Raw genomic sequence first — 26,659 nt, 5'->3', positions numbered from 1 at the left:
CTTCAGAGAAGTGTGACTGGCCCAAGGCCACCCAGCAGCTGCATGTGGAGGAGTGGGGAATCGAACCTGGTTCACCAGATTACGAGTCTACCACTCTTAACCACTACACCACACTGGAAGAGACCCCTGGCGGAAACCTTGGAGAGCTGCTGCCAGCCAGTGTATACAGTACTCAGCTAGATGTACCACTGGTCTGACTCAGGATAAGTTAGCTTCCTCTGACCCACAAACTGCCAGGATAGGTCAGTTGGTTTGGGCATGGTGCTGATCATGCCAAGGTTGCAGGTTCGATCCCCGTATGGGACAACTGCATATCCCTGCCTTGCAGGCAGTTGGACCAGATGATCCTCACGATTCCTTCCAACTCTACAATTCTGTGATTCTTCCATGACCCTAAACAGAGACTGAGTGGTCATCTGTTGGGGTGCTGTAGTTCAATCTTGTATTGTGGATTCTGCTTTGAGTAGGGAGTTGGACTACAGTAGAATCAGTTTGATTCCCTCCCCTCTTTCTTTTTCCTTTCTCCTCCTGTGAAGAGGCTGCATCCTAATGTTTTAATGTTGTATTTTAATATTGTTTTTTAAGTTGTATTTTAGTCAACTTGTTTTTATTATTGGTTGTTAGCCGCCCTGAGCCTGGTCTTGGCTGGGGAGGACGGGATATAAATAAAATTATATTATTATTATTATTATTTATTATTATTATTATTATATATTATTATTATGTTATATTATTATTATTATACCTCTGGTTATGTACCATCTTCCTTGTGAATGCTTTGGGTAATGAGCTCCGCTAGCCCAGAAGCGAACTTTGCCCTGGGATGTGAATGGAAGTCACACGCCGGAGGCACACGCACAGTGGGAGGCCCCATTAGGGAAAGCGCGCCTCAGGTTAAGAACGGTTTCATGTTAAGAATGGACCTCCGGAACAAATTAAGTTCGCAACCGGAGGTACCACTGTCCGTGCTCTCCAGAATCCCTTCTGACTAACTCTAATGCTAAGGTAATTCTGCAGGCCCAAAGGATGGGACCAGATTTCTATGGCCATGGTTTTGTTTGTAACAGGATGTTCCATTGTCAGGCAATTTTTGATAATGCACTCCCAGAATAGAAGTGCAGACTAAAACAGGCTTTTGTTAGGCTTTCAAAAGTTTGAAGATTTGCTTACCTCTAACCTCCATATATATCTGCAGGCAGAGCCAGATTATAGATTAAAGCCCTGTGTTACTTAGTTGAGTCCTTGTTGAAACTATAATTTTTGAGTCACTAGTCGTTTCCTGTCATTTGCAGAACAGAAAAGCAACAACCGCATTTCCGTATGTACTCACGATTTTTGCCCCCCCTGCAAATCTAACAAAAAATAACAAGCTCCACACATGTGGATTTCATTCACACACATATATGAACGATATCACAATATGGTTTTTGTATAAGTGAATATCATTTTCAGATGCACATACATGTGTATTATATACCAAATGTTCTGAAATGCTTAAATATGAAACGACAGAGACTTCCTGTTCATGGGTTGCATGTTAATTGCATCATCTAAGGCTAAATATTTGTACAAGCCGGTATATCCAAAATTATGTGTTCTTTTCAGTTCCCCTCCCCCTGAAATAAGTGCTGCAGCAAGTTGTCTTCATAATACAGATTTTCAAACTTCTTGTTCCTAAATAGGGATGCATTATTGAAACAAACATCAAGATAAAACCTGCCCTGCCCTAATGGGTTTGTTATTTGGTAATACAGTTTAGCACCAAAGAATTTTATATTTTTCTTTTTCTGTGACGAATTCCCGTTTGTGATCCCTCCTTCCCCTCCTAAAGAGACTTCATTCTTGGACAGACTTTTTCTTCATGTACCATTATTCTCTTTTGATAACATAACTCATATATTAGGGCAGTCTTTCCCAGCTTGGTGCCTTTCAGACGTTTTGAACTATAATTTCTTTTCAGTCCCAGCCAGTAGTTCAGAAAAGATGGCTGTTGTGATTCATTCTTATGCATTAATGGTTAGGAGAAAATTAATTTTATTGAGCAAATTCGTGTCTTATTTTCCTTTTGGAATGTTACCGGTCAGGCTTGTCTACAAGTAGGCTTTCTGCTATGGCATGACACAAGTACAATTGTTTGACGAATAAGTGTAACCAGGTCATCTCTGGAAGTTATTATAATGTTTTTGAAGGTTCTGAGTCAAATTCTATGAAATATAATAATCCCACCCTCCCCAGCTGAAGCTGGGCTCAGAGCAGCTAACAACAGTAAAATACCATATTTTTTGCTCTATAAGACTCACTTTTTCCCTCCTAAAAAGTAAGGGGAAATGTGTGTGCGTCTTATGGAGCAATTGCAGGCTGCGCAGCTATCCCAGAAGCCAGAACAGCAAGAGGGATCGCTGCTTTCGCTGCGCAGTGATCCCTCTTGCTGTTCTGGCGTCTGGGATTCAGAATATTTTTTTCCCTTGTTTTCCTCCTCCAAAAACTATGTGTGTCTTGTGGTCTGGTGCGTCTTATAGAGCGAAAAATACGGTAATACAACATGATATAGAACAATGCTGTAAAATAAGGGCCAGACTTCATGTAATGCAGGAAATCCATGAGTCTGCTCTCTTAATACCCCATTCTTCAAAACCACCATGAATGGGAAACAGTGGTGTTGAGGGAAGTTTGGATTAATCCCTTTCCTTTCCTGGTTTCCCCAACTGACACCATCTTTCCCTTTATAAAAGCTGCTTGTAGCCCTAGTGGCTAATGACTCATCAGTTACATTGTCAAACAGCTCTCACAGTTGTGAGATTTCAGCTACTGTTCAACAGGTATCTACCATCCTGTAAGTTCAGCCTGTCAGATGGAGTCCTGTCTTTGCGGACAACAGGGAACAAGTCTTTTGCCCTTTTCTATGTGACAGTTCTTCAGATATTTGAAGAATCTTAACATGTCCCCCTGAGTCTTCTCTTCTTCGGGTTGAGCATACCGACTCCCAGTCTTTTCTCACCGGACTTGTTTTCCATGTCACTGAACATCTTAATTGCCCTCCTCTGAATCTGTTCTGATTTATAGAAAGCTCTTTCACGTAGCGGATTCTGCACTTAGCTTGTGTAAGAGTCACTCTCTGCTCTTGGAGTTTGAATTGCATGAACAGGGTCACATAAGCAGAGAGAAATGGGAGAGAGTTTATGTACTTATGTTTAAACTTGAACCAATAACATATATTGTTAGGGAGAAATGAGTATGTTAAAAGTTTGGCATTTGCGTGTGTATGGGGTAGAGGAAGAAGCACCCTAAAATATTTTCTTGACTTGCCATATCACAGGTGCTGTTTTTATAAATTGGAATTTAAGTTGCCTAAACTGTATAGAGATTAAAACAAGACATTTAAAAAGATTTGTATCGGCAGAAGTACCAGAAACCCTTGTATTTACAGTTATGAGATGGGTCATCTGCAGACTGTCAGTATTTTGTGGGAAGATTTCAAAAGCATACTGGAAATTTAGGTTTCGAGTACATCTGAATTTTCCCAGACTTTACTGGGATTTCAAAGGCAGAAATGACGTTGGGGGGAATTTCTGAAATGTGGCGCTTTGTATTGGATTTTAGGCAAGTCAATCGAAATTTTTGGTGTTTTTGTAAAAATTTGGGTTTGTAAAACTCTTGGGTTACTTTTTGAAATATGGCAACCCTAAGTACATTACTCTAGTACAAGTCTGTTTTAAAACACAAACTTTTTGTGATTAGACAAGTGAAGACTAAATGCCCTGAAACGTGTGGAATGAACAGATGATTACAGGAAGATGTGTGTTTTTGTTTGTGTGTGTGTGTGTGTGTGTGTGTGTGTGTGTGTGTGATAGAGAGAGAGAAAGAGAGAGAGAGAGAGAGAGAGAGAGAGAGAGAGAGAGAGAGAGAGAGAGAGAGAGAGACCCTGTAAGCCAATCAGGATGAATGCAGGACAAAGGCTCAATGCTAGTTACAATTTCTTAAATAGGCTTCATTCTAATGTTACAAATGTTTTCAGAGGCTGATTAATCCCCAGCTTTCCTTCATATCAGATGAAAAATAAAAGGATTATGCAGTATTTATTCTGTTGATAAGCGCTGCAGTAATTACTTAGGCATCAAATCACTCTTTCAGCTATATTTGTTGTATTCTCGTCCCCTGCCCCCCCCTCAGTTGAAAGATGCATGAGTGTAATGCAGTCTGGGACTCAGATGGTTAAACTGAAGAGTGGAGCCAAAGGACTTGTGCGCCTTTTTTACCTCGATGAACACAGGACTTGCATCCGATGGAGGCCATCCAGGAAAAGCGAAAAAGCGAAAAGTAAGTTCTTTCTAAGACACGTTTTTGTGTGTGCATCTTTTAGATCTATCCTTTTTTGAATTTGGAAAGGGCAGGTACATATCCATCACTCCTAGCCCCTTTCATGTGGCCCAAATCCCCTGTCCACTTGCTTCTCACATTCAAACCCTGTCCCCATGGTTAAGTTGAAGAAGAAGCTGTACACCGGCTCCCTCGGCCAGTAAAGCGAGATGAGCGCCGCAACCCCAGAGTCAGTCACGGCTGGACCTAATGGTCAGGGGTCCCTTTACCTTTACCTTATGTACACTGGTTTGCAGTGTAAAATGTATCCAGTATCTTCACCTGTAGTAGCTAAAGCAATACACAGTCCCTTCCCTTCCCTCCTTCCCCTTCCTTCCTTCCTTCCTGAGTTCCTGTTTTGTGCCTCCCCCTCACTTAACAAGAGCACCCCCCCGATACTCCCCCCAGACATTTTGGACTCCAACTCCCATCAACCTCAGCTGACATGACCAATAGTGAGGGATCTGGAGGGCACCAGCTTGGGGAAGAGTGACTTACATCTTCAGAGGGATGCAACTTTGCACAATATCTATCAAGGAGCTTTCTATAAAGCCACCCAAAAACTTTCTCTTTAATCATTTTCGGCCTAGCTCATTAAGGTAGAAGGCTAAATTGCAAGGAACAATATGGAAACCTGAAGAATCTGAGCCCTTTCACTTTTCGGGTTCCCCCCTGTTTTGTCTTGCTTTTACAGTCATAATTGATTCCATCTACAAAGTGACTGAAGGACGGCAGTCAGAAATATTCCATCGCCATGCTGAAGGCAACTTTGACCCGAGCTGCTGCTTCACCATTTACCACGGCAACCATATGGAGTCGCTGGATCTGATCACTTCCAACCCAGAGGAAGCTCGCACCTGGATCACTGGTTTGAAGTACCTGATGGCTGGGATCAGCGACGAGGACTCTCTAGCCAAGCGACAGAGAACACACGATCAATATCCTTTCAGGAAGCTAGATTCTGGCTCCGTGTCTGGGGATTCTGGTTGGTGGAGAACCTGTGGGCCTCCAAACATTATTGGATGGCAGCTTCCATTGGCCCCAGCCAGTTTGGATGATGGGAGTTGTCATCCAGAAACACTTGGAGCAGTGGCGTAGCGTGGGTTGTCAGCACCCGGGGCAAGGCAAGTAATTTGCGCTCCCTAACCCGTGGATTTGCGCCCCCTAACCCTAACCCCCAGATGTTGCACCCGGTGCAGCCGGCCCCCCCTGCACCCCCCACGCTACGCCACTGACTTGGAAAGCCACAGCCTCTTGCATCATGACATGCTTTGAGGTACAAGGTGTGCCCCGAGATTCACCTCTGGTCATATTTTTAAAAAGGCCTTTGTTTTTTGATTGCCTAGATTTGCTTTTTTGCTTGCTATTTTTGATTTGATTAATATCTTAGATACCACCCTGTGGGGTGATATTCCTTCTGTTCCCTTTTTCTGAAAGGTAATCGGGATTAACAGATGTAGAGTTGTACAACCACTGTGGTTGTACAACTTTATCTTTGTTAATTCTGATTAAATAATAATTACAAAAAACCTGGTGAGCTACTGAGTCCTTCTCAAGATCCTCTTTGGCAGCAGTGCCCTGGAATTTTAGTTGCACCATCTATAGGTAGTGTGAGGCATCTGCATTTGGTGGCAGAATTAAATAACCATTGCAGGTAGGCAAAATTTGTTACTATACTAGTACAGTATTGCATTTTCCTGCATGCAAGCATCCCTGGACTGTGACCACATTTAGAAAGAAAGAAATGTTAAAGTTCAAGCCAGGACTATGTTAGCTGGACTGCAGATGGTTCAGTTTTGCTCAGAGACAAAGCAGAGAGGGAAAATGGAAGGTGAAAAATAAAATAACTAGGTGGGAGGCATTTCCCGATAATCAATCACTCAATCAATCAGTCTTTCATGTCACTATATGCTAAAGACAAAACAAGGACTGAAGACATTGCAAAGCAGGAGTAAGTTCAGGGAGGGGTGGTTGGTGGTGGGAAACTCACTTGAAGATTCACTTTTCCCAGAGTATTAAACTAGTTGGAAATGAAACAAATTATTCTCCAGCAAAGATATGGGATCGTGACTCCCATTTCGTTGGACCCAGGTTGCCCAAGTGAACTGCGAAAGCAGGGGACGCTTTCTCAGGCCTGATAATCCCCACCTCCAAATTTCAGCTCCGACTGTCGGAAGACAGAGAAGCGCTTGCCAGCCTTTTGTAGCAAATTACAAGCTCCATAAACTCCTTCCGCACTTTCTATATTTATCCCTGACTTTTGGAGGCCTGCATGTTGCTGCCGTGTGTTTGGTTGTGCTGAAATGCGACTTCAAGCCTTGTTTGCATTATCGGTCTTGGCAGCTGGGGAGGCGGCAGGGAGAAATAACCCCTGTAACAGCTCCAGCTGGAGTGGGAAGAGAACAGAAGCCACTAGGGGATGTGGATTTGAAAGGGGGGTGCATCAGTTTGGGGGGGGGAGAAGGGCAGAGGGAGAAAGCAACCAATAGGAGAAAGGTTCCATGAAGTTGGATGGTTGTCCAAGAGGCTATTGCAGAGCTGGAGAATGTAGACAAAACAACAACTGAAACTGCAATCCTCCACATACTTGCGAAGGAGGAAGCTCCATTGAAGATCGTGTGTGTGTGTGTGTGTGTGTGTGTGTGTATACAGTGGTACCTCGGGTTACATATGCTTCAAGTTACATATGCTTCAGGTTGCAGACTCCGCTAACCCAGAAATAGTACCTCGGGTTAAGAACTTTGCTTCAGGGTGAGAACAGAAATCGCGCAGTGCCGGCGCAGCAGCAGCGGGAGGCCCCATTAGCTAAAGTGGTGCTTCAGGTTATGAACAGTTTCAGGTTAAGAACGGACCTCTGGAACGAATTAAATTCGTAATTAGAGGTACCACTGTATATGGATATGGATATGGATATGGATATGGATATGCATGGAGAGGTGGAAACATTTGCAGTGTGTGTGCTGTCCCTTTTGGGGAAAATATTGTGTGTGAACTGTTTCTCGTTGCCACACCCCAAATAGTGTGTTTGTCAGCCTGTGCCTGATTTATATAACTCACCTCTTTCCTTTTGCATTCTTCAATAATTCAAAAGCAAAGCTAGGAACATTTTGGTACAAGCCTTTTACCCTTTCCTTAATTCATCTGCACTTGGGTGAAGCAGACCTTTCAGGAAGCAGACAAGAATGGTGATGGTTTGCTGAATATTGAAGAGATTCACCAGTTGATGCATAAACTGAACGTCAGCCTGCCCCGAAGGAAAGTAAGACAAATGTTTCAGGTGAGCATCTTTCCTTGCCCTCCCGGGAGCTTAAGTGTTAGTCCCATGAAAGGTGAGAATCCCGAGGATATCGATGAAGATTAATGGGCAGGCTGTGGGATGCCATTAATTGAAGAGATGATGGGGACAAGCTAATCATTGTGGCCATGTCAGCATCTGGCTCTTGCTGGACTGTTGACATCTGGCATCAGGCCTCTCTCAAGGAATTATAGCATTTAATTAATTGCAGGCTGCATGCTGAAATCTGCTTTGTGTTGAGGCCAGTGATTGATCTCTTTTAGACCCAGTTGCTTTTAGTGTCCTCTGTATTTCGCTGCACTGTTGTGCTGTGAGTTTCCTTGGAACACAGCAGCACTATTTCCCTTCTCATTCTGCACCCATAACTTAGCAGCTCCCTAGCGTTAGAGCCATTGCGGTGTAGCAGTTAGCATTGGACTTTGGGAAGTCTGGATTCCAATCCCCCCTTAACTAAGAATCTCACCTTGGCCCAGTTACTCTTTATCTCTCAGTCTAAGTTACCTCCCAGGGTTGCTTTGAGGATACAACTGCATGGGACGCGGGTGGCGCTGTGGTCTAAACCACTGAGCCTCTTCGGCTTGCCAATCAGAAGGTCAGTGGTTCAAATCCCCATGACAGGGTGAGCTCCCGTTGCTCTGTCCCAGCTCCTGCCAACCTAGCAGTTCAAAAGCACACCAGTGCAAGTAGATAAATAGGCACCACTGTGGTGGGAAGGCAAGCAGCATTTCTGTGTGCTCTAGCGCTCATCACAGTCCTTCATGCGCCAGTAGTGGTTTAGTTATGCTGGCCACATGGAAAGCTGTCTGTGGACAAATGCCGGCTCCTTGGCCTGAAGCAAGATGAGTGCCGCACTCCCTAGTCGCCTTTGACTGGACTTAACCGTCCAGGGGTCCTTTACCTTTTATCTTTTCACAACAAGGAGGAGAAGAACCACGTATCTCCTTAAGTGGGGCACAAATGTAAGGATGTGCAAACAAACAAATAATAACTTTAATGGGATGCAACAGCATTTATTACATATGTTTTGAAACTCCCACTGTGTGTTGAGAGCAGGGGAGATAGGCAAGGGAAGTGTGTTTTGAAAGTTTTGCAGGCAGATTGACCAAAGGTACTGTGATTGTGAATCACATTCCCTTTATCCCTTTGTGTGGCTGTGGCGGGGCAACTTTCAGCCCTCCAGCAGTTATGGAAGGCCATGCTGCCTTTATAGCATCCACTCATTAGGTTTTTTTAAACAGTCTTGGAGTCTTGCAAGGGGGTTGGCTCCTCCAGAGAGCTGGGTCATGGCTGGGCCTTTGTCCCAAGACTGACAGGGGTATAGCTGTCCTGGAGGCAGCCGCACCATCCTCCTTTTACTCTGAGGAGGTTCAAAGAACGTGTGAACAAATTCTTTGTTTGCATGCCCTGTATCTTTCCGAGGTAAAGGAGCTCAACAGCCCACACCCAAATGCATCCCACTCTTTAATTTGATGTGTAGGGGAAATCTGTAATGATGGTGGATTTGGACTGTGCTTTTTGACACTGCCCTTGGGTCTTTATTTCCTGCAAGAAATGTGTGCTGATCGTCTTCAAATAAACTCAAACGCGAAAGCACCAGTTCATGCCTAGGGGCTTCGACTGTTTGGGACAAGTGCTCCATTGCATGGAACCCGTACATGTGATCACATGCTTGCATGTTTGAACTCCTACGCAGAAAGCTGTGCCCTTCTCATGGTTGTTACACCTGGAAGGTGGGAGCAGCAGTAAAAGTGTGCCTGCCCTGCCCCCACTCCATCAACATTACATACAGTGGTGCCTCGCAAGACGAAAAGAATCCGTTCTGTGATTCTCTTTGTCTAGCGGTTTTTTTGTCTTGCGAAGCAAGCCCATTGACGGATTAGTGGATTAGCGCTTTTAGCGGCTTTTAGCGGCTTATCTGCTGATCGGATCAGCTGATTAGCGGCTTAGAAAAAGGGGGGGGGGGAAACCCAGCAGGAACTCGCAAGACATTGTCGTTTTGCGAAGCAAGCCCATAGGAAATTCGTCTTGCGAAGCACCTCCAAAACGGAAAACTCTTTCGTCTAGCGAGTTGTCCGCCTTGCGAGGCATTCGTCTTGCGGGGTACCACTGTATATGCCCTACACATGAGTATCATTTGAACAGGCCTAATAATGAGGAACCCTTTTCCACTCTCCCTTCTGGAATGGCTTTCAGCCAGCTGTCTGAAACTTAGCAAGCCAAACTTCCTTCATTGAAAGCTTGTTACTCCGGGGACTTAACTACACAAAAGAAGAGTGTACTTTGGAAGAACTACTGTGAAATGTTTTGTAAATCCCAAGCAAATCCTCTTAAGCAGGTGCTGAAAGTTGTTGGTTTTTTTGAAAAATAAAAAATCCATAATAGCATGTAGTAGGTTACGCACCTTTCTTCCCTCAGGACAGACTCAAAAACAGCAATCAAAAGTAGAGTTAGTGTTTTGATATTTCTCCCCGAGTCCTCTGTTGTTGTAGGCTTTTAATGTTCTTGAATAGTATTTTGGCAGCAGAAATGAAACAATTTGAGGCCGTGGAATTCCGCTCACACCCCCCCCCCCAGCCTCCCGCAGCTAGGTTTAAAATTCAGAGGCAGCACTGTGCTGATTTTCATTCAAAGCCTCACATTTAAGCCTCATATTTAAGGCTGCTATACATTTTCTTGGGTATGAGTCCCATTCAACTCAGTGGAGCTGGAGATCAATGTATTTGAAGACATTACCTTTGTTAAATTATTTTATTTTGTTACGTTTCTGTCCTACATTTCCTTTCAAGAAGCTCAAGGTCGTGTCAGCGATTTCCCCCTTTTCTCGGCACAGCAGCTCTGTGAGGGCGGCTAGGCTTGAGAGATAGTGACTGGCCCAAGATCACCCGGTGAGCTTTGTGGCTAATTTGGAGTTTGAACCTGGGTCTCCCTCCAAATAGTCCAACGCTCTAACCACTGTACCATGCTGAATCTTTTGTGTGGGATTTAGCAGTGGACATTTTGAGTGCTGATCAGTGTCGCTTTCGTAGTTATCTCTTGCTTGGACTACTGCAATGTGGTCTACATGGCGCTACCTTTGAAGGTGACCCAGAAACTGCAACTAGTCCAGAATGCGGCAGCTAGACTGGTGACTGGGAGTGGCCGCTGAGACCACATAACACCGGTCTTGAAAAACCTACATTGGCTCCTAAGTACGTTTCTGAGCACAATTCAAAGTGTTGGTGCTGACCTTCAAAGCCCTAAATGGTCTCGGCCCAGTATACCTGAAGGAGCGTCTCCACCCCCATCATCCAGCCCAGACGCTGAGGTCCAGCGCCAAGGGCCTTCTGGCGGTTCCCTCACTGTGAGAAGTGAGGTTACAGGGAATCAGGCAGAGGGCCTTCTCAGTAGTGGCGCCCACCCTGTGGAGCTCCCTCCCACCAGATATCAAGGAAATAAACAACTATCTGACTTTTAGAAGACATCTGAAGGCAGCTTTGTTTAGGGAAGTTTTTAATGTTTAATCTACTATTTATTTACACACTATGTACAGACAAAAGCATAATGGTGTCCATTCTCTCCAGCTCTGAGAGAACAACAGGCACAAGTAAAAGTGAAAGTACATTACAAAGTACATACAGAGGAAGAGATAAGACTGTCTTCCATTTCCCACACTCTTCTCAGGCAGGCATGTGATTTACACCAATCACAAATGCAGCATCGGAGGAGCGAAATTGCTAACATTATCATGTTTTTAATATTCTGTTGGGAGCCACCCAGAGTGGCTGGGGAAACCCAGCCAGATGGTTGGGGTATAAATAATAAATTACTACTACTACTACTACTACTACTACTACTATACTATTATTATATTTGAATGCAGTCAACTCTATCCCGTTTTCCAGGAGATCGGGATTCCTTCCAGTTCAGCTTTTAATCCTTTTTCTTATCTCCTTCACTTGTCTGTCACTGTGTCTGTCACTGCCGATTTTCTGCTACCTTGGCCTTCCTTCTGGCTCTGGCTCTGGACCCCACTTCTGGCATCTCTCCCAGCTTGTGACTCACGTATTTGTCCTCCACTGCTACCTAGCTCTGGTGACTCAGGCTGCTGCTATGTAAACACTGCATGCATTTAGGTTGACACACGCAGCAGAGGCATTTGAATGTCCCTCCTGGCTTGGTGTGCTGTTGGCATATGGAACAGCTGCTGAATGACAACCACAGGAATGGCTGGGATTTGGGATTGGTTGATGCCTTGGGCTGGTTTGCTCGTCACACCAAACCATAGCCAGTTCCAAACCATGGTTTAACCATGAATGACACAACCAAGCCTTAGTACAGCATTTCGCTTGAAACAAGTCACAAACTGTAAGTCAGGAGGTTATTTCTGGATTACTGCTCGTAGTTTATTTGGAAAAGAAGAAGAAGCAAACCATGACTGAGGTTTTGCAACATAACAAACATGCCATGGCTTGTTTGTGCCACAGTGTGGGAAGGTGTGTTCATGATTAAACCATTGTTTAAAAAGAAACTATGGTTTGGCATGGCATGGGAAGTGATTCATTGGCTCAAGGTGGATCTACACACAAGGGAAAAAATGGTATCAATTAGTCAGAATTTAAATCATTGCAAAAGAAAAAAAACGCTTTGGGAAAACGCTTAGAAATTTCTTTTGCTCTCTGGCACCATCTGGTGTTGCATGTTTATAACACATTCAAAATGCTGTTTCTTGACTAATGTAGCTGAGTCCTCAGATAAGATCCCTAGGTTTGTTATAGTTTTGTCTGACGTGTGAATTTCAAGCCACGCTTATGGTCATCGTTCTGCATTCAGAGGCTGCTGTAGCACAAAGAAAGGTATGAAATGGAGTGCCAGGAGGGTGGAAAACAAAAGCAAATAAGCAGCTCTAAGTATGGCTTGCCTGTGGTGTGTTTGGAAGCTCAAACTGTGGTTTGGAATTCTAAAAATGATGGTTATAGAATGGATGGAGAACCTTTTCCCCTCCAGATTTTGTCAGACTCCAGGTTGCATCTCCAACCAGTGTGGCCAATGGTCAGGCTTGATGGGAGTTGTATAGCAACATCTGGAGGGCCCCAGGTCTAAATTAAGTCTGAATTGAGTCACATGGGAATTCACAATTATCTTTTCCTACTGTGAACAGCCTGCCATGCTACCCAGCATAACATAATTGGTTATGCTTGTTCCTCAGGAGGCCGACACCGATGAGAACCAGGGGACCTTGACCTTTGAAGAGTTTTCTGTGTTTTACAAGATGATGTCATTAAGGCGCGACCTCTACTTACTGCTTTTGAGCTACAGCGACAAGAAAGACCACCTCACTGTCGAGGAATTTGCTCAGTTTCTGAAAGTGGAACAAAAGGTAGGAAAACCAAGAAATAAATGTCTTTCCATTCACGCATGTCAAAATGTCTTTTGCTTCTGTCTCAATGTCCAGCCTTGAAGGCTTTTGAGATGGAGAAAATGAAGTCAGCCGTATAAGGAAAAATAATTTTGCATTCATTTGTCTTGAAAATATTTACCAATTATTCTCGCTTGTGTTTGGATCCCTTAACACAAATATTTATATTGACAGTCTATAAATTGTTTATTGATTCTATATGGTCTTTATTATTTGATGCCTTGGGAATCTTGTGCCCTACACATTTGTTAAATAAATGGGCGTAAGTGCCCTTTTTTGGACCTTGAGCATTTAAATGTCATCTAGCAGGCAAAAACATGAGCTGCCAGGTAAGGATTTGCAATTCCTACCTGTCAGCAAATTTAGTTTATGTATGGCAGAGTGAAGGAGTCCCCTGTGCTGGAAAAATAACTTTTACACCAGACATATTTCTATATAGCACGGAAGGAGGTATACTGTATTTTCCCGTGTATAACATGACCCCGTGTATAAGACGACCCCTATTTTTGGGAGCCCTCAACAGTTGCTGAGCTTCTTTTGTAAGTTCGCTGAGCTGTTGAGCAGCTTTTCCACGATCCCCCGCTCTGGCCGACGGAACTGGTGCTGTAATACACCGCATACTGGCACTCACCAAATACTCTTCCTCAGCCAGGAAGAGCGGTTAAGCAGCCCCCTCTCTGACATTTCCCTGCTACCTCCATGGCACCAGCCCTCGCTTACATAGCATATTAACCTGTGTATAAGACGACCCTCAATTTATCACACACACGCACACAAATAATCAGAAAAAGGTCGTCTTATACATGGAAAAATACAGTACTTTTAAAAGGCTGGGACTTTTGAGGGATCCAGTAAGGCAGATTGTGGACTTCATCAATATGTGTGTGGGCCACGGGCAGTAGACACTGCCCACACCTGTTGTAAATAATTGGTTTTTTGTTTCACTGCTGCTCCCGGCTTCTGCTTGTCATCTGTTGTTCATTACCAATACATTTGTCAGCTGTCAGGCGCCCAGCCTCTCTGCCCTCTCCCCATCGCAGTTCCGTAGGTGCTTTTGGAGTGAACTCATGCAAGGCAGTCGTATTGTTTCCATTACTACACCTTGGATCAGTGGCTTTGAGAAACACCTGCCATCCATTCAAAGGACCACGTGCACTGTCAGCATTATGACCTCCCTTCTGGAGACAAGGAGGGGTTCCAGTGGGATGGGCAGCTCACTGAGCCTTGACCTGCTGCCAATGAGTAACAGAAGATGTGTGAGAAACACGGAGGCGAGGGTAATGAGAAGGCTGCTGCTCACTGACCAGTTGAAGTTAGTCCAGTACAGAGCTATGCAGCCAGGGTGCACAGACTCCATTTTATGCCCTTATTTTTTGCCCAAGCCCTGGAGCCAACCATGCAGAGCCACCACAGCTTTTCGGCTTGGGGGCAGGGAAAACATGTCGCGCCATCTCCGAGGAGGAAAGAAATTAAAACACGTTGCAGAGTTTCCAAAAAATAGACCAGAGGAAATTAATACAGTGGTACCTCGGGTTACAGACACTTTAGGTTACGCATTTTGGGTTGCGCACTGCGCCGAACCCAGAAGTACCGGAAGGGTTACTTCCAGATTTCGGCGCATGCGCAGATGCGCCGCTGCAGGTTGCGAACGTTGCGTGTTGCAAATGTGCCTTCTGCACGGATCACGTTCGCAACCCGAGGTTCCTCTGTATTTCATCCAGCGGAGCTTTACTGCTACTGAAGGCAAATGAGCATAACGGTCACAAATCCAATACGTTCAGGATTGGCACAGTCCATAAAAATCCAGTTGCAGCACTTACAATAGAACTTACAATGCTTATAATAAGTCTAAACCTTAAGACTACCTCGGGTTAAGTACTTAATTCGTTCCCAAGGTCCGTTCTTAACCTGAAACTGTTCTTAACTTGAAGACCACTTTAGCTAATGGTGCCTCCTGCTGCTGCGGCGCCGCCGTTGCACAATTTCTGTTCTCATCCTGAAGCAAAGTTCTTAACCCGAGGTACTATTTCTGGGTTAGCGGAGTCTGTAACCTGAAGTGTATGTAACCCGAGGTACCACTGTATAGCCTACATAACAGAATACTGAACAAAGAGACAGAAGGAGAAAGTGAGTGAAACCCAGTCTCCTTCTGGCCCTACTATTATAGTCATCATGACCTTGACAAAAAGATAACATAACCAGTTTAAACCAGCTTCCCAGAAGGAATAATCCAAACAAGAACTCTCTGTCTGTTTCCTTCACATAGAAAGAAAACTTTCCAGAACACTCTTGAATTAATCAGAATGGGAACAATCTCTACACATCAGATCAATACTTTCTGTACTAAGAAATGCAAACTGACAAAACAGTCTATTTTGCAGTATATAGTTGTTGCATATTTCATAGGATCACAGTTGGAAGGGACCTTGAGGATCATCTAGTCCAACCCCCTGCAATTCAGGAATATGTAGCTGTCCCATACAGGGATTGAACCTGCAACCTTCGCATTATCAGCATCATGCTCTAACTAGCTGAGTTATCCAGGTTTGCTGCCATGAAGCAGCATTAATAAGTAAGGGAGAACCCTGCTGGATTGGGTCCAAGGCCCGTCTAGTCCAACATCCTTCCCTGATTCCCTCTCTGATTAAAAACACGTAATATGTATATTTATTTTGTTTGCAAGTATCCTGTGGAACTTTCACCATTGTAGGAGTTGGGTTGGTTCATGATAAAATCATTATCGCACTTTTCCTTCAAGGAGTTCAAGATAGTATACATGGCTCCTCTTTTTTGTACTTTTCTCCTCACCAAAACGCTGTGAGGTAGGTTTACTGAGTTAGTGACTGCCCCAAGGTCACCCAATGAGCTTAATGGCTGAGTGGGGATTTGAACCCCTGGTCTCTGAGGTCTCCGTCCAACACTAAGCATTACTACAGAATACGAATGGACTCTCTTATCACCCATACTTATCACAGTATAATATTTCTAGAACACTTTATTTGATGATCACAGCACCGTATAAAGGAATACATAAATTACTTCCTAAAGAGGAAAAAATCTTAAGCCAGCCTCCCCCAACCTGGTGCCTTCTTGATGTTTTGGCCTAGAAAACTCATCAGCTTCAAGCAGCAAAGCCAAGGACTGTGATACTGGCAGGAAAAGCTGGAACAACAACAACAACAACAACAACAACAACAACAACAACAACAACGTACCCCACCCATCTGACTGGGTTTCCCCAGCCACTTTGGGCATATATAAAAACATAATAAAACATTAAAGCTTAAAAAGCTTCCCTTCCTAAATGTTATATGATGGAAAGCTTTCCTTTCCATTTTTGTTTAATTTTTGTTTAACCACAGTTTGTCCTTTTGTCTAAACTAACAAACAAGCAAACAAATTGTGGTTAAAGTTAACTCTGGTTTGTTTGAAACAAGCTAACTTTAAATCGCCACATTTTGAATCCTGTGATGAATGCAGAAATGCCCAGGGTACTGTCTGGTCCTAGTTTTGTTGGATGACGGTCAGTTTTTAGGACCCAAGGATGTTTACGTGGTACTTAGTCAAATCTAACTAGGTCTCGGTCCAGTATACCTGAAGGAGCGTCTCTACCCCCATCATTCTACCCGGATACTGAGGTCCAGCACCAAGGGCCTTTTGGCAGTTCCCTCGCTGCAAGAAGCCACCAAGTTACAGGGAACCAGGCAGAGGGCCTTCCCAGTAGTGGCACCTGCCCTGTGGAACGCCCTCCCACCAGATGTCAAAGAGAAAAATTACTACCAAACTTTTAGAAGGCATCTGAAGGCAGCCCTGTTTAGGGAAGCTTTTAATGTTTGATGCATTACTGTATTTTAATATTTTGTTGGAAGCCGCCCAGAGTGGCTGGGGAAGCCCAGCCAGATGGGGTGGGGTATAAATAATAAATTATTATTATTATTATTATTATTATTATTATTATTATTATTATTACTAGTGGGTAACTACAAGAGAGAAATTCTCCATGATTGTGGATTGCCCTCCCAGCACCAAATTTGATGTCTCTCCAGCACTAGACATAAACCACTCGTTGCTACAAAACTCCCCATCCCTTTTCATTATACTTTGCATTGCTTTAACTGAGAATTTCTTTTTGCTACTTTGTCTTCTGCCTTACTTTTTGTGTCTGTGCAGTGTTTTGTTTTTCCACTCTTTGCTTTAAAGTGATTTGCTTTGGTTTTATAGTTGTGTTTTTGCTGCATCCTAATTGCATTTCATTATAACTCTGATGGATTTGTTCTGTCTTGTATGCTGCCTAGCTACTGTTAAAAGGCAGTTTACACACTGAATGAACGAATGTGGCGGCTGGTTGGATTCCCAGATTTAGATTATATTCCTTCTAGTCTTCCCTGTTTAACCTTGCTGTACTTCATACCTATTCCCTCTGCACAGACTAAGAAACTCTAGTTTCATACTCACTAGTTCCTGACATCTTGGACCAAATATCGTTTTTTCTGGGGGATAATTTTACTCCTGCAGGTCTCACATTCTGATCACCATGTGGATTAAACCAAGATAATTCTGATTAGCTTCAGCACCTGTGAAATGCTGAGCTTATTATTTAACTATGTCTGTAGTGTATATATGTAATGCTCTGGAAACCAATAGGCTTTGACATCAATACTAATCTCATGAGCTGAACTGGAAGTGATAAGTACAGCTTGACTATGCTGGGACAATTGAATCTGTAGAAATGACTAGATATCAAAAACGTAGAGTTCTCATCCAGCTACACTGCAGTGCTGTTGAGCCCCATTGATTTCCATGGGAAGTGTTATACTCCTCTTTCCACAGAAATCAGTAGAATTTAAACATGCTTCATTTTGACTAAATTTTGCTGAGTCCTTGTAAGATTTTCAATTTATTAAATTAGCACCCTCTTAATTGCAGTAATTGGGATGTGGGTGGTGCTGTGGGGTGGGCTCCCATTGCTTGGTCCCTGCTCCTGCCCACCTAGCAGTTCGAAAGCACGTCAAAGTGCAAGTAGATAAATAGGAACCGCTCTGGCGGGAAGGTAAACGGCGTTTCCGTGTGCTGCTCTGGTTCGCCAGAAGCGGCTTCGTCGTGCTGGTCACATGACCCGGAAGCTGTACTCCGGCTCCCTCGGCCAGTAAAGCGAGATGAGCGCCGAAACCCCAGAGTTGGTCACGACTGGACCTAATGGTCAGGGGTCCCTTTACCTTTAATTGCAGTATGCATATATATTAAAAATATAGTCCACCCCCCCCCAAGGTCTGAAGAACAGACCTGAAAAATTTTGCTGACCCCTGTATTAAATGAACCATTTTATTATTTTATATTATGAACCTGAACCATGTCTCAGTGTTGCTAGGTACTTGAATTTAGAACCACTGTGCCCAATTAAAGTAAATTATGCAGTCCTGATCCATTACTTCACCGTTGACCTCAGTACACTGCTGTTGCATACCAAATGGCAGAAAGCATATTCCCCACTACTGAAAAACTGCAGCTGTTCCCCACTTATCAAGGATTACGAGGCAGGACATTAAGGGTGCAGATCTGAAGATTAGCAGCTCTTATCATAGATCAAGCTGATCTTGAATTCTGACAAGACAGGCACTGTGTGTTGTGTGGTTCCTGTGTCTGATAAGTTGGTCAGTTGCCTGCCCTGGATAGGGATTGCACTTTCCCGAGTTGATCACATACTACTTGATCACAGTAGTTTAGACCAGGGGTCAGCAACCTTTTTCAGCAGGGGGCCGGTCCACTGTTCCTCAGACCATGTGGGGGGCCGGACTATATTTTGGAGGGGGGGAATGAATTCCTATGCCCCACAAATAACCAGAGATGCATTTTACATAAAAGCACACTTTCTACTCATGTAAAAAAACCAGGCAGGCCCCACAAATAACCCAGAGATGCATTTTAAATAAAAGGACACATTCTACTCATGTAAAAACACACTGATTCCTAGACCGTCCACGGGCCGGATTTAGAAGGCGATTGGGCCGCATCTGGCCCCTGGGCCTTAGGTTGCCTACCCCTGGTTTAGACACTGTTGACTTGAAGATTGGATTCCTTCCCTTGTAGTTCATAGAATCATAGAATCATAGAGTTGGAAGAGACTACAAGGGCCATCGAGTCCAACCCCCTGCCAAGCAGGAAACACCATCAGAGCACTCCTGACATATGGTTGTCAAGCTTCTGCTTAAAGACCTCCAAAGAAGGAGACCCCACCACACTCCTTGGCAGCAAATTCCACTGTCGAACAGCTCTTACTGTCAGGAAGTTCTTCCTAATGTTTAGGTGGAATCTTCTTTCTTGTAGTTTGGATCCATTGCTCCGTGTCCGCTTCTCTGGAGCAGCAGAAAACAACCTTTCTCCCTCCTCTATGTGACATCCTTTTATATATTTGAACATGGCTATCATATCACCCCTTAACCTCCTCTTCTCCAGGCTAAACATGCCCAGCTCCCTTAGCCGTTCCTCATAAGGCATCGTTTCCAGGCCTTTGACCATTTTGGTTGCCCTCCTCTGGACACGTTCCAGTTTGTCAGTGTCCTTCTTGAACTGCGGTGCCCAGAACTGGACACAGTACTCCAGGTGAGGTCTGACCAGAGCAGAATACAGTGGCACTATTACTTCCCTTGATCTAGATGCAATACTCCTATTGATGCAGCCCAGTAGTTACTGCAGAATGCTGAAGCACATTTATTGACGAGTGAAAAGGCTTGTTCATATCTCAGTTGATTAAGCCAGAATATTGCTGTCCAAGTTGTTCCATAAACACACACCTTATAGAGTCATTTGTACCCCGCCCCCTTTATTGTTTTTGCTGAGAAACAGGATGCAAATTTGACAAACAAATACCTAAACCACAAAGATAAAACAGTGCATCAAAGTTTGGGCACAGAATTGGAGAAGATGGTGTCTTTGAGAAACTATTGCTAAAAAACCCACTAATCTTAGAGTCTTAAAAAACCTCTATCCTTTAATGGTGGATATTTTTACTACATATCTCCCGGGCAATCTGATTTTGAAATGTTAATTATCTTTTTCATTGATATTCTATGTGTACAAATATGCTAATACAAGTATGAATAGTAACCATTCTAGAGGGTATTTCTAGGGAATCTGTTTTAAGTAATTCAAATGTAGATGAGAACATGAAATTTCTTTTCCAGCAGGAAACAAATGAAATCAAAGCACAAAGAAAAAGATAATGAATATTATAAATGAGGTCAGTTTTGGATTGCCAAGGTTTAGTGAGACAAAATTTGAATGAAAAGAATCTGCAGAAGCATTGACAACTCCCCCTCCCCTTCGTCATGGTTATGTGACGAATATTATACACTGCATTAAAATGCCATTGAAATCCAGCTGGGATAATAGGTCCCTCTAGAGTGTGTATTATGCTGTAAAATCACACATGTTCTTAATGGTTCTCACTGTTGCTCCTGTCTTGTCTATGACACCTTAACTGTGTAGTGCTTGGAAGAATCAAGGCATCAGTGAATGTCCTGAAATCTGCCCCTGGTTCAATGTTTCGTGTATCCTCCACTGCAAACACAGACCTCCTTTACAATGAGATTTCCCCATTCACTTGAGTTCTGTGGAGTTTCCTTCACCGTTGAATGGAATGAGGGAGTCCTCTGTGGAGGTGCTCCATGCAAACACACTGGAGCTCTCACACCCTTCAGGAAAAGTTTGGCCAAGTCAACCAACTCTATAGACTCGCTGGGTTCCATATAGCCCCTGTTTTAAATCCGTTGCATTGACTGCCAGATTGTTTCCAGGCTCGGTTCAAGGTGCTAGTGTTGCAAAGCCTTAAATGACTTAGGCCCTAACTATCTGAAAGAATAATTCCTTCTGGGAGTCTAGGGAGCAGCCTGGGAGTCATTTTGGACTCACAACTGTCCATGGAGGCGCAGGTCAATTCTGTGTCCAGGGCAGCTGTTTATCAGCACCATCTGGTATGCAGGCTGAGACCCTACCTGCCCACAGACTGTCTCGCCAGAGTGGTGCATGCTCTAGTTATTTCTCGCTTGGACTACTGCAACACGCTCTATGTGGGGCTATCTTTGAAGGTGACCTGGAAACTACAACTAATCCAGAATGCTGCAGCTAGACTGGTGACTGGGAGCGGCCGCTGAGACCACATAACACCCGTCTTGAAAGACCTACATTGTCTCCCAGTACGTTTCCGAGCACAATTCAAAGTGTTGGTGCTCACCTTTAAAGCCCTAAATGGCCTTGGTCCTGTATATCTGAAAGAGCATCTCCACCCCTATTGTTTTGCCTGGACACTGAGGTCCAGCTCCGAGGGCCTTCTGGCGGTTCCCTCAGTGCAAGAAGCCAAGTTACAGGGAACCAGGCAGAAAGCCTTCTCGGTAGTGGCACCCTCCCTGTGGAACGCCCTCCCACCAGAGGTCAAAGAGAAAAACAACTACCAGACTTTTAGAAGACATCTGAAGGCAGCCCTGTTTAGGGAAGCTTTTAATGCTTGACGGACTATTGTATTTTAATATTTTGTTGGAAGCTGCCCAGTGTGGCTTGGGAAACCCAGCCAGATGGGTGGGGTATAAATAATAATAATAATAATAATAATAATAATAATAATAATTATTATTATTATTATTATTATTATTATTATTATTATTATTATTATTCTCCACGGACCCTCTTGGGTGTTTAAGATCAACAGAGGTAGCTCCACTGCCCTCAGAAGTTTGAAGGTGGTGGCCCAAAATCAGGCATTCTCTGTGGCAGTGCCTATGTTGTAAAATACCCTCTGCACCTTCCTCATACGGTTCCCACTGCACACAGAAGATGCACCTCTTTGACACCCGAGATATGTGTTTTCATGGAGCTTGCTTATTCCTGCAACTGTAATTTGGTCTAATTGCTTTTAATATTTAATTTTAAATTGCTGTAACCCTCCCTGGGGCCAGGTGATAGAGGCTGGGCAATAAATAATGCTAATATAGGGAAATTAAGTTGATCGTATGTGGTAGCCAGAAGGCCTTATTTCTCAAGAGAGAATCCATGTTTTTAGATTGTTGAGGATGAAATTGAGGAGGGAGGATTAAATGGTAGAGCCTGGAGGTGAGGGTATGTGACTTTAGCTGCCGAAGAATGCTCTGTCAGAGCAGGACAGTGTGCAATCTCTACGTTGCGGTGGTCATGTTTGGTACCTGCTTGGCTGCCCTTCTATATTTCTAATAAAGACAGAACAGCCAATGGTGGTTTGTGTGTTCACACACACATCGCATATGGCCATTGTGTAGTCCTAGCCTTCCAGTCATCTCTGACTACAGTCCCCCTGTAATTTCAGATCTACCTGTGGGTTCTTTTTGGCTGGAAATTCTTAGAACTGCTGCTTTAAAAGGACTACCCGCCACAGTCTTGCTCGGCTGGTATAGCAAGTCCCCATACACAGACAGACGTTGTATTTGTTGTCAGCTTCAGGTGGTAGACATTACTCATTATCTGTTGGCCTGCCCCTTATATAGAAACCCAAGAGATCACTTTTTGAAACCCCCATTTACACAAGCTAGAAGGTACACTCCAGCAGAAATGGCTCAGTTTCTTTTGAGTGACAACAATAGCTTCGTAGTACACAGAGTGGCTGGGGGGGGGGGACACACAGGAAGTTAGATAAAATCTCTACAAATTGTTTTGAGGATTTGGAAGCTTTAATCTGAAATCAAGCTAGATTTAAGCTTGCTGGTGTCTCTGGTAATTTCTCTCTTACATCATGGATGTTTGGTTATATTATGGATGCATGTTCCGTGTTATTTTATTAATACTATTGCTACAAGTTTGTCATGGCCTTTGGCTGGAACAATAAACATATCAGCTAAAGAACTAAAAGGACTGGTGGGTGGGTGGGGGTAAGGGACATTTCACATGCTTTGATTTCCAGAAATTGGCACAAGACAGTCTCTCTCTCTCTCTCTCTCTCTCTCTCTCTCTCTCTCTCTCTCTCTCCAACCCCCCACATTATGGTAGAACAGGGCAGGGGGAGGGATAACTGTTCAAACTGTTAAAATGGTTGTCCTTGTGAATCAGCAGCCCAGACTTTCCCCACCACCACAAGTGCATCTGGAAGCATGCATTTTATTGCCCTGCAGTGATTTGAAGCTCCCCACTTTGCGAGTGTGAATTTTGTTGATATACCACCAGAAAGCAACATGTAGCCACTTCTTCAGCAGTGGAAAGAAGAGTGATTTGGCCCCTAAGATATAATATTGAACCAGGACTGAAAGCTTGGCCCAGACAGCTCTTCTGCTCTGACAGATACAGCTCTAGTTGTGATCATCAATTCTCCACAGTGTTCATCTTTAGAAAGATAGCCAGGATGCTTATGGGGAAAAGGGCTAATGTACCCACAAGAATCCCCAGCTCTCTAAAAGGTCGTTGAAGAATATTTTTACTGACAGTTGCATTCATGGTTGGCTGCGTGCTGAGTATGACCAAGGGATTTCCAACGAGATTCTGAGTCTGGCAGTCAGTTTTGGCATGTTGGTCACATACTCCGCAGGATCAGAAATGTATCATTCCTGTCTTTGGTGCAGATGAGCAATGTGACGACCGAGTATTGTCTGGACATCATAAGGAAATTTGAGGTTTCGGAAGAAAACAAGACCAAAAATGTTCTGGGGATAGAAGGTAACATCTTTCAGATTTTCCCTGTTTACTTAAATGGCATCTTATATTGCTTTCATGCAGCAGTGTTTTTTCTGTGGCAAAGGTTTGGCATGAGATTTATGTGTGAGAGCAACCAACTATTATAAGGATTGCCAAGGTGGCCTTCCCTCAGGCACTCAGGGTCTTCTCCCCCTTTTTAAATTAGACTTGAGAGAAGCATTCGGTTTTTGCCAGTAAAAATGATTGTGGTGTAGGAAAAGAACAATAAAATATAAAAGTGTGCCCATTGGCCCCCAAAGGTTGCTGAGCCCAAAACTGTTCTATAATTCAATCCCAGTGATACTTCCAATGGCTCTTCTAATTTTCCATTCCCACCACCCATCCCAAATATTGTTAGGTCTACACTCTTAGGCAGAAGTAGGGTTTGTTGAGTACACCACTCATCTGGATGGGAAATTGCTCACATAGACAGCGGCCGCACACGCAGTTTGCCTTTCCAGTCCCAGCGTGGTGTAGTGGTTAAGAGCGGTAGACTCGTAATCTGGGGAACCGGGTTCGCGTCTCCGCTCCTCCACATACAGCTGCTGGGTGACCTTGGGCCAGTCACACTTCTCTGAGGCCTCTCAGCCCCACTCACCTCACAGAGTGTTTGTTGTGGGGGAGGAAGGGAAAGGAGATTGTTTGCCGCTTTGAGACTCACTAGGGTAGTGATAAAGCGGGATATCAAATCCAAACTCCTCTTCTTCTTCAAAACCTTGTGCTAGAAAGTGGAAATTCTGCCCATGAGTTGTTTGGCTTCAGCTCTCCCTTTTCTTCTCTCTCAACAGCTGATAAACAGGGCTCCCTCAACCTTAAAAGGCCTCTATAGATGCACGCCATTTTAGCTTGTATGCAGAATTCCAAATTGTTCATAGTGGAAGAAAAATAATTCTCATACCCACAAAAAACTAAATATGATCTCCCCCCCCCCCCGGGACGGTTATTGAGTAAATTCCGATAGCAAGGACAATGACTTGCTTGCTAGCGGAATGATTTTGTTGACGGAACAGCAGCAGTCAATGTGAGCAATCTTGCCTGAATCTGTACATTGAAATTGGCACAGTGGAGTTCTCTAGGGTCTGAGAGAATTTTTCCTCCTTTTCCTCCCCTGAAAGCCTGAAGAAATCAGACAGTCTGAAAACAAGCTTAATAAACAGGGTTGGGTGTTTGGGGACCTTCATAGCCTTCTGTTGCTGCTTATTTATTATTGAAGCTCTCTTATATAGCTCTACTTGAATCTCTTTTTCTCTCTCATTGTTACTTTTTGTTTTTTAAAAAAGGTCTGAAGACTCTATTTGTCTGGTGTTACTTCTTTCTACTCCTTGGTTTCAACTGGGAAAGTAGCTATTTTTCATTACAATACTGATGAGAGAGGTTGGACCTCTCTCTGGCCCTTTAGATGTTTGGGACTACAATTCCCATAATCCCTGACCACCGGTTCTGTTAGCTAGGGATGATGGGAATTGTAGTCCCAAACATCTGGAGGGCCGGAGTTTGCCTATGCCTGGGTTAGACTTTGGCTTTAATTGGTGGAGGAACCCATGGGAGGGTTTGGTGGTGTTGTTTTTTGAAATTGTGTCCCCCCCCACCCTTTGTTTCCAGACCCTTTCTTTTTTAATTCCCTATCCCCTTCACCTCCTCATTTATTTCCTCCAAACACAAAGCCCAAGCATGGTTCATCGGACACTTGGGCAAGTTTATTATCTCTCTGTCTGTTGTTCCTTCAAAGGCTTCACAAACTTCATGCGCAGTCCCGCCTGTGACGTGTTCAACCCGCTTCACAGTGAGGTGAATCAGGATATGGATCAACCCCTTTGCAATTACTACATTGCTTCTTCTCACAACACATACCTAACGGGTGACCAGCTTCTGTCTCAGTCTAAAGTTGAGATGTACGCCCGGGTTCTTCAAGATGGCTGCCGATGTCTTGAAGGTGTCCTCTTTTCCTTTATTTTATATTAGGTTGGAATATGTTGGGTTTTGGTAAACTGCTTGCTTACATCTGAGTGGTATGTAATTATTATTTTTTTATATCAAGTCAATAAATATTTCTGTAGGGTTTGCTCTAAGTCTAAAGGTTAATTCCTCAGACGAGGTGTGTGTGGAGAGACAGACAGACAGAGAAACTATGCTGCACACGGATCAACATTCGATCTGGCATATCACTATATTTGTAGCAAAACTAGGTGATTTACTGTTGAAAAGCAACAGGAACGAAAAGCCCCCTGGCCATATACAATCTGAAACGCTGCTTCTTTCATTAGAATGTAATGTGATGCTGCAGTAGACTTGTTCCAACACTCCTGCTTCTCCTTTTTTCTTTTTTCCAAAAATGAAATCTATATTGAATCTGCTGAAATGATTCTTTGCAGTTGTTTGTAAGCAGCATGGTGCCATTCAGAAAGTTAGATTTCTGAAAATCGAATTTGCAAAGCACAGTGTAAGTGGTTCACTTATATGCAAAGGTAAGAGACAGTTTGAAAACATCACTGCTAAAACTGACTTTGGTGTTCATTCATATGCGTATGAGAAACTCCGTTAGCCCTTTGGCAAGTTTAAAGTAATAATACTAACCCTTTTAAATCAAAATCCAATTAAAAGGTCATATGAGCATTCTGTTTAGCGTTACTATCTCCGTTAGCAATTGAACAAGATTACTTAAAAAAAGAATTCCCCAGGCAGAGGTGATGCTAAATATGTCAGGAGCAACCGCTTAAATAAATATAAGTAACCACATTATTACATTAATAGCCACATCATTTTTTAGTCACTTTGGGGTGGGGTGGGGGTGGAATAATAGCAGGTGTGGTGGTGATTTTCACTGGGGCTACAACAAACAGTGAGGTTTTTTTTGACCTTTTCATTCCCACTGTTATGCTGATAAAAAGTGCCCCATGCCCATAGCTGTCAACTTTTCCCTTTTCTTG

At 43.6% G+C, this 26,659-nt stretch overlaps 1 protein-coding gene across 21 annotated transcripts in view; it reads left to right on the top strand.

Moving 5' to 3' along the window:
- The window catches only part of PLCH1 (phospholipase C eta 1), a 140,716-nt gene that overhangs the window by 64,886 nt on the left and 49,171 nt on the right, over positions 1–26,659 (top strand). For all 21 annotated transcript variants that reach the window (XM_083503761.1, XM_083503762.1, XM_083503756.1 and 18 more), the window contains 6 exons: positions 4,171–4,317; positions 5,051–5,294; positions 7,504–7,633; positions 12,837–13,007; positions 23,621–23,714; positions 25,462–25,665. In XM_083503761.1, coding sequence (XP_083359887.1) covers positions 4,171–4,317; positions 5,051–5,294; positions 7,504–7,633; positions 12,837–13,007; positions 23,621–23,714; positions 25,462–25,665 — 990 coding nt within the window. The remainder of the gene's footprint in view (positions 1–4,170; positions 4,318–5,050; positions 5,295–7,503; positions 7,634–12,836; positions 13,008–23,620; positions 23,715–25,461; positions 25,666–26,659) is intronic.

Source organism: Podarcis liolepis (genome assembly GCF_965112155.1).
Source record: "Podarcis liolepis genome assembly, chromosome: 5".
In the NCBI taxonomy this organism is placed as follows: Eukaryota; Metazoa; Chordata; class Lepidosauria; order Squamata; family Lacertidae; genus Podarcis; species Podarcis liolepis.
Note: the sequence above shows the minus strand (reverse complement) of the source record. Positions and strands in the feature narration are given on the sequence as shown.